This window comes from Pristis pectinata, chromosome 16 (genome assembly GCF_009764475.1).
Source record: "Pristis pectinata isolate sPriPec2 chromosome 16, sPriPec2.1.pri, whole genome shotgun sequence".
Classification (NCBI taxonomy): domain Eukaryota; kingdom Metazoa; phylum Chordata; class Chondrichthyes; order Rhinopristiformes; family Pristidae; genus Pristis; species Pristis pectinata.
The window spans coordinates 39,252,487-39,264,934 of NC_067420.1; the positions used below are offsets into that span (position 1 = coordinate 39,252,487).

General features: G+C 39.5%; 1 protein-coding gene across 1 annotated transcript in view; it reads right to left on the minus strand.

Annotated features, from left to right (window-relative positions):
* Positions 1-12,448, minus strand: part of LOC127578704 (E3 ubiquitin-protein ligase Itchy-like) — a 91,746-nt gene that overhangs the window by 36,160 nt on the left and 43,138 nt on the right. Inside the window, 5 exon segments of the mRNA XM_052031026.1 lie at positions 2,379-2,463; positions 2,622-2,682; positions 5,439-5,613; positions 7,187-7,282; positions 12,052-12,247. Coding sequence (XP_051886986.1) covers positions 2,379-2,463; positions 2,622-2,682; positions 5,439-5,613; positions 7,187-7,282; positions 12,052-12,247 — 613 coding nt within the window.

Below are 12,448 nucleotides of genomic sequence, written 5' to 3' on the forward strand. Positions count from 1 at the left end.
TATTTAGATAAATAGTTTGAAAATAAAAAACAGGAGTATATTTACATATACTGGTTTTAGTGGATTGCATATACACTAATTCCACTTCCCCAGCTCAAGTTACTGCATTATGTTTGTGATACCTCAATAGTTTCAGTCTACAAAAATGATCAAAATTATTTCTTCTTCATATACCAGTAGTTTACCACAAGGGTTCTTTCAAAACTTTGCTCCCACGTGTGAATGCAGTAAGATCAAATATTCAAACACAGATCTGCCACTGAAAATGTTAAATTGTTGAAACTGCTGCAATTATAAACTGCGTATACTATATGGACAGTAGATTAGCAGGACATTTCCAGCAAAGAAACACCTAACTATTGAGCTCAGTAATGAGACCATTTCATTTATGGCATTCCTCAAACAGTACAAAGATGTAAAATAGTAGTCTACTGTGGGAAGAGATTATAATGCAAGTTAAATGTCAAGACTATAATCACTGGTTTCAGCTCATTTCTTTCCAACATTCCCATTTCTCTTCCATTGCCTTACTTCCTAAATGTATCAACCTCTTGCTTGAATGTATCTGGTGGGTGGGCAATTTCAACAACATTTAATATGATGGGCTGGGTTGTGTGAGCTCGACCTGATGCCTAGAATCACCCCACTTAACTGAACATAACTGGGCCAATTATGGAGGGTGTACAGAGTCCACCGGTGTGGTCCAAACAACAACTGGGCCATGAATGAAATGGTATAGAGGACCTGCCCCCAAAACATCCCCAAGAGCTTCTGCAGCTGGCAAAGTGTGGTAGGAGCTTTGCCAGCTGTAACCAATTCACAAACACTTAAAAACCATGTTTAGTCTTTATCATCCACGACATGGGAGCAGGGACTTGCCACAGAAAACAAAAAATGCAGATATCATGAAGGTCCTCCCCTCTGAACCTAATACATTCCCCAAAAACAAACAGAAATATGCCCTATAATGCTCTAAATAATTAACACCTTAATAAACATATTAAACCATTTAAGTACCCAAAAGGAAATGATATTATCTAAGAAACTGCTTCCACTGAACGCACAACAGAAAGCCACTGACACAAATGATCTGGAAACTGATGACAAGTTGGCATAGACTGTAATTGGTTCCTCAGTGTGCACATGTACATGGATATATATGTTTAAAAATATTTGAGATGGAGCAAAGGACTGACCCTGCATGTGCATGGATTATAGCAATTGGGTGGATAACCAGGACAGAGCTTTAAAACAGAAGGCAGGGAGAACTTGCCTTCCCTTTTCTGCAGGCTTAGAACCCCCACTGGAATCAATGGAATCTTAGATCCTCTGTAGGATCTGAGGAGCAAATCCCAAGCATAACACTGGGGAATCCCAGCAAGACTTGTCCCCATAGCTGGACTCAAGCAATAACAGATGCAGCACCATTTGTCATTAAATCATTTTTAAACTTCTGTGCTAGAAAAGTGTGTGGAAGTATGGGACTTACAGTTTTTCATGCTCAGTAAGATCTGACCTTGCATGTTTCCTATTTCTTTTCATTGGTTTTACAATCTACTGAACAAGTAACATGCAAAAAACCCTCTAAAATAATATGCCACATATTAAGTACACCACAGATGATAACTTCACTATCTTTCCCACATTGAGGCTCTATAATAGTTAACATCCCAGGTGCAGCCACCGTCAACCCATAAACACAATGTGTGAGTGGGAACTAACCATTTAGAGGCAAAGGTACATCATCAGTCACCAAACCAATTGCTAACCTGACTCATGCCATCAGCACGATGTCTAATTAGGAAAAAGTAGGAAAGTCCAGAGCCTTGGACTGGTAATCTGGAGAAATTGAAAAACCCCTTCATGACTGCCAGGGAATTTAAATTCAGTTAATTAATTAAAATGTTAGAATTAAATACTAGTATCAGTAATACAGAACTGCCATAAAACCTTTTTTTATTGTTTCAAATTAAGGAAGCAAATTTGCCAGTGCTGCCTATTTATGACACCAGACACACACACACCAACTGAATTTTGAACTGCCCTCCTGTTTTGCAAATTGCACTGAAATTCCACATCAAGAATAAATTTAAAAAATAATTTCAATGGAACCAAATTTCATTTGCAATGTACTGCAACTGTTTATGCCCAAGCAACAAGGGCAAACTTCCACTGTTCATCTGAAGTTTTAAGCCAAAAGATTTTAACTAACTTCAGAAAACAGATGACTGAAAATCAACAGCAATCCACCCATGCAAATGGTGAACCCTATGATTAGATGAGCTTCATCTAAAACTTTAGTCTCCATTATCCTATACTTACTTCATTACACAGTAACACTGGCATTTATCTTAGTATCATTCAAACATGTTACTCACCCCTCTGTTCTTGGATCCTCCCACTGAGTGGTACGTGTTATGTGGTTTACAAAGTACATTCTGCCATTGCTGTCTGTTCTCTTTTCTACATGAATGACATGGAGTTTAATCAGTAACTGGTGAAACGTTTCATAAGAACAGAAATAATCTGCAGCAAGATTTAAATATAACTGAGTCACATGCAGTCTCAAATGATTTTTTTTGGAAGTGCATATTGTTCCCCTACGTTTAGGTCCTACTTACCCCATCCAGTTGGCAATGGGCCAAGAGGGTCAAATTCAGCAGGCACCACTGGCTCAGGATACTGAAAACATATAAGAAATTGTATTTCTTTTTTTTTTAAATATATATGTAGGCCAATAAGTTAGTCAAGTACATTGAGTAGCAATGAATAATGAAAGTTCCTCCAACCATGTCTGAACCCATGCTTTAAGAGACCAATGTGGGAGGACTGAAGAGAGACAAGCCACACAAGATGACTTACGACACCGTTTTTTCATTTCAATTGGGTGAACCACTCAGTTACTAATTTAAGTCACACAGACTTGAGAAAAAACAGACTAAACTTGGAGTGGAATAGTGAACGTCAAGCAGTCACTTTCGTATCAACAGATTATGGGAACAGACCAACAATTCAGTCTGATAGAGACACAAGAGACTGCAGCTGCTGGAATCTTGAGCAAAAAGCAAGCTGCTGGAGGAACACAGTGGGTTAGCTAGCATCTGCGCAAATGAAGGGTCTCGAATGGAGTCGTCGACTGTCCACTTCCCTCCACAGATGCTGCCTGACCAATTCAGTCTGATATACTGGCTTTTCAGCATCTGACTAAATAATCATCGTAGACCAATCAAAATCTAAGTGAATACAGATCAAGACCTCTATTTTTCCATTGAGTAAAGTTCACTGGGAGCTCTGTTGCTAATGACCCTGCACAAAGCTAAATGTCAGCTATTCGTATAACCAATTCTGCAGGGCATTGGACACTCAGAAAACAATACTTATCCATGAGGCTCCAGAACCTCTGGGAAAAATAATTGCTGGAGGTATCTTACACAAAATGAAGTATTTTAAATACATAAACCTATTTAAGTTTTTATGATATGTCACACTATTTTAATGTTGGTGGAAGGAAAAAGTGTTGTATTTGCTTTAACAATTTTATCTCTTAATTCTGTATTAACAAGGCTCAAAGTCAAGCAAAATACATTTTCTTTTTTACTCAATGAACCAAAATTAACAATAAAATTGTGCTATGTTATGTTTTAAACTTGCAACTAAGGTGAAGGCACAAATTTAAACTGTGGTGCTAAGTTTGAAGAAGACAGATGACCAGGGACAGAAGAAGTACATTAAATCTACCAAAAAGATGATAATGGACTATAGCACAGGTTGTCCCCAGGTTACTGCAGGGTTCTGTTCCAGTGAAGTGTTCATAACCCAAACAGTTTGCAAGTCCGAAGTGCAGCAGCAAACTGAATTCCCACATGGCAGAAACTGCCTGTAGCTCTGCAGTAGTTGGCAAACCACATCACCAGTCTTATGTACAGGCTGCACCTAAGTCAGGTGTTCATAAGCTAGGGAGGACCTGTACTTGAAGCAAGGAAATTAGGGGGCAGAGACAGCAACTGAGCGGAAAAACTGGGGGGCGGAGGGGAGGGAAGGGTTGCAATATTCCATATACTATGTCAAAAAAATCTGCAATAAGGCACAAGATAATCAACGTAGGGGTTCCTGATCAGGCTCACCCCTGCAAGTGCAAACAAGATAAGCAATAGCTCAACCTGTAAAAGAAAAAGGCTAATAATGAATAAAAATTAAATGTATTCTTGAATTGACAAGAGGTAAGACAGCTCAGGAAAGTGCAACTCATCATAAAGATCAAATAAAGATCAAAGAGAAAGAGAATAAGAGAGAGAGAGATCAAGCACAAGGAGGAAGAGATCCTGCAGTCAATAGGACATAGCAGAAGAAGAGATTGCACAATAGTCACTCCGAGGGTGAGCTTCCAAGGTCAAGGAAGAGACCGTGACTACTGTCATTAAGTAAAACTTCTTTGTTGTCTAATTACTTAATATATCTGTTGTACTTATAATCAATTCATCTCCAGTCACAAACAAGTCCTTTAAATTAGATTATATAAAGAATTTTAAAACATAATAAGTTGGCAAAAACAGCAAATCTTAACAGAATTAACACTTATTTGTAGTTAACATAGAAAACATAGGATGGCTGAGGTTCAACAGATAAATCTAACACTGGATCGTGCCAGATTTGGCCTGCACCTCATGGTCACCTCCGCCCAAGGACGGCAGCCATAGTAACATTTTGCAGTTACGTACACAGGAAGCTGTTCCGTAAGGCAGAACAGGTCACGAATGGCGACTTGGCAAACAGTCAGTGCAAATCACTCGTGGACTGCTCTGATGCTGTTCTGACAACATTGGCTGTCAGAAGGGCTTTTCACCATTTACAAGTGTCTGATCAGCAACACTTAGGAAGAGTTGAAAAAAAAATCAAACAATAAGAATTAAGGAAATAATGCATCCATATAAACACAATTAACTGATGTAAATTAATTAAAACATTAAGATTAGTTAACCAAGTACAAATACTGGTTTCATGAAGGTAGACTGATGTATTGAAATGAAGGGGCTAAATGTGTCAGTTATTGTTGTCATAAAACCCAATCCAGCCCCCTTAGCTCAAGTAATTACTGGAGCTCCTGGACTGAATGGTGAGTCCAGGGACAGAGCAAAAGGCCAGATGTACTTGAGTGCACAGATGTGTAAGTCTGGAACATACTGACATACAGACTGCAGCTTGACAGCACACTTCCATGAACACAATGTTGAACTGTCAGAGCAATCCAGCCCCATACTTCTGGTACACACTTGTACACCCAAAGTAAATGAAGATGAAAAATAGTCAAATTGGTCGGGGAGGACATTGGACCAAGGTGAACATAATTTTTCAGTAGATGCCAAAATCATAGTGTTGATTTTCTACAGATCAAGCAATCATTTGGCTCTTTTAAAAGTCACAGAAAAGTAGCTAATTACCGAATAAATAAATCTCTGGTTGAACTGCTGCATGGCTCCCTGAAGCTGATTTCTCTGTGACTGCCATTGCTCAAAGTTCCTGACAGACTCCACTGTGGGCCGCTGCCACGTGGTGGTCCTAGTAATGTGGTCAACGTAGTAAATCCTGTGCCTCTCGTCAACCCTTCGCTCCCAGCTATCGGGCAAGAATTGGGGAAGATACAGTTAATGACATTAATGCATTCCAGCTGCAGAGTTAAGTGTTGATTAGTAAATTCCATAATTCCAATTTCAAAGTTTCTTATGGCAATAATTTATTATAATTGTTAACAATGGTATTGTAAGGAGAAACACAGACCCTATGGGCAAGTAAAATTAGCTTAAGCTGGCATATCCTGTCAGTATTCATCATAGGAAATAGTTGCTAGCCTAGCAGTGATATGACTCCTGTTTTCGAACAACTAGCTGAGAAGAAACGAGCTGAACTGCAGTTAATTATAAATTGTCAGAGTTTCCTAGTTCAGGGTTGCGATCACCCAACCGAAGTGTAGGTATGGAAAGATGGGTTTCTCCTGACGTTTGATGGAAAGGTAATAAGCAGAGAAACCTCAAAGCAATAAAGGAATAATACTTAATATGTCTGTACTCCTTTTGTGTTGAGTTTAAGCAGAGTGATCTTGAAAGTTTGGACTTTTAACTTGAGAACTGAAGGGAATGTTGTCATAGCTACATCAATTTCTCCAGCAGTATCACCTTAAAACACATGCTATACATGTCATAGGAAATTATTGTATGGTTCAGGGACGTGCTAGCGCACAGGCCCCATGGGCATGAAACCAATTATTTTGAACCTTTATCTTGTGATTTGATAGAAGTTATCAAATTGTATAATGATACAACTCAGAAGAAGGGATTTAGCATCATCATACATATGCCGTAGTACCTACTTTTGGGCAGCAAATACGAAAAACCTTGTTGCTTTTGTTAGTGAGCATGTGTAAGTATGACCAAGACCAGTTACAAAGCAAATGTAATCCATTCATTCAGAATTAAACATCACCAACAAAAATGATAAATTCAGCTAGTCTAATACCTCAGAAGTCTTCGTTTCTAAACATAGCTCAGAGATCAATACATTTTAAGATATTAAGGGAATCAGGCAATATGGGGATTAGTGTAGGAAAGTAGTAACATTTAAGCCATGATTTATTGAATAGTAGAGTAACTTAAGGGGCTAAATGGTTTACTCCTGCTTGTATTTCTTATGTCCCAGGTTAAAATTCCTGAATTATGTTGAAACACCCATCAGCTGGGGTCACACCAAGGACACAGATTTTAACAACAGTGCCTGTGGGGGTCAAGTAGAACCTGCCAGGGTACACACTCCTGATCACTATAACCAATCTCCTTTGCAGAATAGATGGTCAGTGATTCATCTCACCATCAGAGAGCTTGTACTTGTTCTCACAACCAATTAAACATGGGTACAGCTGCAACCATATGTTTTACAGCCGAGGGCCAGAAGTGTGAAAGATAAATTTATCTTCTTTAACTTTAAAAGGGCTTTTTGTGGAAGGTTCTGCTAAGAAAGCACTACCCAGAAGTCTCAAAGAAACTGCCTTTGAAACATCAATATTGCAGAAGTCCTGAGTAAATAATGATTTTAATTATTGCCACCATATTTTGTTTCATTAGCAGTTGAAGAAGATAAACAGATCTAAGAATGGGTTATGCCAGAACATCCATTCACTAATGAGCATGCCACTTACCCTGGAGGTAATGCTTGTGGTCGTTCCCACGTTGTTCGCTTCTCAATGTGATCTACAAAATACAATCTACCATGTTGATCCACCCTCTGCTCCCAGCTACAGAAAGAAAATAAAATCTTCTGTTATACTAACAGACCAAACCTACATATAAATAAAAGTTTCTTTCTCTTCACACCCCTCCTCCAGTTATCAACATGTAATAATTCTGAAGTATGTAGTGTAGCGGTTAGCGTAACGCTATTACAGCACCAGAGACCCGGGGTCAATTCTGGCCGCTGTCCATAAGGAGTTTATACATTTTCCCCGTGTCTGTGTGGGTTTCCTCCGGGTGCTCTGGTTTCCTCCCACATTCCAAAGACGTATGGGTTAGGAAGTTGTGGGCATGCTATATTGTCGCCGGAAGTGTGGTGACACTTGCGGGCTGCCCCCAGAACACTCTACGCAAAAGATGCATTTCACTGTGTGTTTCGGTGTACATGTGACTAATAAAGATATCTTATCTTAATAGCAATACAGCAAATAACTAGCTAGCCCTGGCCATATTTATAGTTGCAAGCTTTTTCAGAAGACAGATTTCACCTTCAATAAAAGAACATATTTTAGATTGTATAACTGCCAAACTACTCAGTTTTATTTCACATTCATTACTGACCAGCAGCAAAACCACTGCAGAAAGAGGAGCTATTTAAGTTCTCCTGTTCCTAAATGAACTAATCATCACATCAGTTGCTGAACTTCACGTGACCCAAATTGTCTGACCTTGCTTTGTTTACTAAGCTTTTATGTAGGTATTCAGACAGGTGCCAAGTGATCCAATTTGGTAGAATGGATGAAGGAAGACAACATGAATGAAATGACACAAGTTTAAATAAAGTGCAGGGACAGATATACTTGAGGACGCACATTTGCGAAGTGTTCAATAATTTTGATGCAGTAAATGAAGAGAGAAGGTTTCCATCCACAAAAAAGAAATGGGGGACATAGATTTAAGGTGGTCAGCAAACAAACTATAGGTGGAATGAAAACACTTAAGAACAGGCAATTTAGTTTCCTGGGAGGCATTGCCTTAAAAAAATGATGGAAGTGGAAGCATCTTACTCATTCCCAATTCTGATGAAGGATTCCAGACCTAAAATGGTAATTCTGTTTCTCTTTCCACAGATGCTGTACGATCTGCTGATCGTTTCCAGCACTTTTTGTAGTTATTTCAATAATAACTCAAAGGAGAGCTGGATTGCTACTTGATATGGGGGAAAGCTCTATGCTGAAATATTCCACAATCCCATCCACAACAGTCAGTGTATTTAAAAAACTGAAATGAAAATTTAAGACATATTATTTGATAATATGATGAAGTCTTTCCTCTGAAAAGTCCTATTTGAAAACTGCTGATCGTGGACATAAGCCAAAGGCAAGGAGTGGGATGCTGGAAGTTTAGAGAGCTTAACTCAATAACAAAAATATCAAAAGAAAAGAATCCACAGACCTGACAGACAAATGGTCACATTCTATAATTCCACCATAAGCTGGCATTTAATAACTCATCGACAAATACACAAGGATAAAATCAAAGCAGTCCCAGTGTTCCCAAATGCGTTCAGTAAATACTTCTAGCCAGACCATCCATGTTATTATATTCTGTTGCTTATATATTGTATATGTTGCTTTCCAACCATCAGAACCACAACATCTAAAGATAGACCAGCCTTTCTCATGAGATTTGTATCTAATCAAATTACAAGGACCTCTTCCTTCACAGAGCATGCAACTTTAAAGTCAACATTATGCATGCAGCTTTGTGACATATGAATGACTTCTCAGCCAGCAATATTTCCATTCAAGCTGTACATTATTAACTGAAATGAAATTTCAGATTCAAAATGGTTTGCAAATAAAATTTCTGTATGCCATGATCAAAAGGAGACCCACACTACCTTGTGCAGGTGGCAAAACAGAGAGCAGAGGGTTAGGTTTCTTAAGGAGCAAATTAAGGTCAACTGCTCAGAGTTGATCTGTGTGTGCCTGGAAATATGGATGCAGCCCAATTAAATATGTATAAAAACAGGCAGGACTTTTGACTTATTAAATTTAATATGTAGCCTCTGAAGGATGATATTTTGTTTTTGTCCATCTGTATTTGTTGAATGTGCCTAAGATGAAGAGTCGATTGTCAGTCTATATAAGGCAAAATGACAGAAGTGCACAGCACAGGCTATTTGGCCCATCATATTTGCGTATTGACTTTTTTTTAAATAAAATTTTTATCGGCCCATCAAATCATCTGTTAAATTCAGCAAGCCAATCAACTTGGTCAGGAGGATTAAGGAGAATCCCAAGGCATTTTATACACGTATTAGGAGCATGAGTGTAGCCAGGGAAAGGGTAGGTCCACTCAAGGGCAAAGGAGGGAATACATGCAAGGAGCCAGAGGAAATGGGCAGGGTCCTTAATGACTACTCACTGATATTCACCTAGTAGAAGGACATGGATGATGGTGAGATTAGGGATGGGTATGTTGATATTCCAGGGCATATCAATACCAAAGAGGTGATGTTTGGGTTTCTTGAAAAACATTAAGGTGGATAAGTCCCCAGTACCCGAAGGAATCTACCCCAGGATACTGAAAGAGGTAAAGGAGAAGATTGCTGGGGCCTTGACAGAGATCCTCTTCAGCCACAGGTGAGGTCCCGGAAGACTGGAAAGTAGCCAACGTTGTTCCTTTTAGAAGGGCATAGGGATAACCCAGAAAATCATAGGCCAGTGACCCTTACATAGGTAGGGAAATTACTGGAGAAGATCTTTAGGGACAGGATTTACTTGCATTTACAAAAGCATGGACTTACTAGGGATTGTCAGGGAGGTCCTATCTCACAAATTTTTGAGGAGGTGACAAAGGTGATTGATGAGGGTGGGGCAATGGATGCTGTCTCCATGGACTTTAGTAAAGCATTTGACAAGTTCCTCATGTAAACTGGTCCAGATGATTAGGTTGCATGGAATCCATGGTAAATTGGATACAAAATTGGCTCGGTTATAAAAAAATGGGTAGTGGTGGAGGAGTGTTTTTCTAACTGGAGGTCTGTGACCAGTGGTTTTCTGCAAGGATCAGTGCTGGGACCTCTGTAAAGTAGGTGGTTTGATTGTTAAGTTTGCAAGTGACACAAGAATTGGAGGACTTGCGGATAGTGAGGAAGATTGTCAAAGGATATAGTAGGATATAGATCAGTTGGAAATTTGGGCAGAGAAATGGCAGATGGAGTTTAATCCAGAGAAGTGTGAGGTGATGCATTTTGGGAGGTCAAATGCATGAGGAAAGTATAATGTAAATGGTAGGACCCTTAGGAGCATTGATATACAGAGGGATCTAGGGGGTGCAAGTCCATAGCTCTCCGAAAGTGGCAACACAAGTGGATAGGGTGCTTGCCCTCAGGGCATTGAGTATAAAAGTTGGCAAGTCATGTTGCAGCTGTAAAAAACTTTGGTTAGGCTATATTTGGAGTATTGTGTACAGTTCTGGTCACCACAGTATAAGGAGGATGTGGAGGCTTTGGAGAGGGTGCAAAAGAGTTTCACCAGGATGTTGCCTGGATTGGAGTGTATTAGCCAGAAGGGGAGCTTGGACAAACTTGGGCTGTTTTCTCCAGAGCATCAGAGGCTGAGGGACAATCTGAAAGAAGTTTGTAAAATTATGAGGCATAGATAGGGTAGGCAGTCAGAGCCTTTTTCCCAGGATGGAAATATCAGAAACTAGAGGGCATAGGTTTAAGGTGAGAGGGGGAAATTTAAAGGCAAGTTTTTTTTTAAACAGAGTGGTAGGTACCTGGAATGCACAGCCAGGGGAAGTGCTTGAAGCAGATGTGCTAACAATGTTTAAGAGGCATTTAGACAAACACATGAACAGGCAGGAACAGAGGCATGCAGACCATGTGCAGGCAGATGCCATCAGTTAGACCGGCATCATGGTCAGCATTGGCAATGATAGGCTGAAGGGTCTGTTCCTGGGCTGTACTGTTCTATGTCAACTTCCATTGAAGCTAATTCTGCCAGCTTTTTCTGAATATTTAATAGCGATGTGTGAGGAACAGACTTCATTCATAATATATTGTGTCACTTTTCTCAACTTAAATGACTTGTGGAGCAAAGTATTTTTCGTGCAGCAAATGTTATACGTGCCACAGCACGCAAGGAAGCCATTCAGATAATTGTGCCTGCATTGGCTCCTTAGCAAAGGTATTTAAAAATCCCACTCCCATGCTCTTCTTCCTTAGTCCTGGAATTCCATCCAACCAACCACCAACCAACCCCCCTCACCCCCCACAGCTTCATCTAATTCTGTTGTAGTGCATTCCAGGTCACAATTCACTGTAAGTTGTTTCCTTTTGACACGTGATTAGACCATAAGACATAGGAGCAGAATCAGGCCATTCAGCCCATCGAATCTGCTCCGCCATTTGATCATGGTTGACTTATTATTTCCTCAACCCCATTCTCCTGCCTTTTTCCCATAACCTTTGACACCCTTACTAATCAAGAACCTATCAACCTTCACTTAAATATTATTTTATAATCTCCATAAAAATACAGATCAAAAGATTAAGAACCTGTTCAAAGTCATCTTGGTTTGTCACATTTCCAGTGTGCATTGGAATCTTAAACATTATTCACTATCCTTAATTTTCTTGGGAGCTCCAATGTTCGAAGTGTACTAATGAGGTCACTATAAACCTAACTTGTCCCAATCAAAAGGGAAAATATTTCAAACTACAATATTCTTCTATATTTAAAATAAGGAAAGTACTCTTAAAATTTAACAATAAGTATACCTTACAAAAATGTAACAGTACATCTTACAAAAGGAATCTCACCCAGGTGGAAGTGGACCCTTGTTCACTGTATTTAGTGTGCGGTCACCAGGAGAAACGGATGCAGCTGACGGTGCCATGCTGGCAGATGGTTCTGGTAAATTTGTTGCTACAGCTGAAGGCATGGTGTTCGTTGCAGTTGGGATGATAGCAGAAGAAGGCCCATTCTCTACAGGAACAGAATACCCATTTTCACAGACTGTTGGAGAACAGAGAATTAGAAAGATTTGTACAAGTACAATACATTGCTCAATATTAATACTTTATTTCATAGATAAATCCTTTTATTCTGAACAGTTCCATCACAAGTACAGCTCTCCCCAGCATTGAGAACATCTGCAAAAGGCGATGTCTCAGGAAAGCAGCGTCCATCATTGAGGACCCCCACCATCCAGGCCAT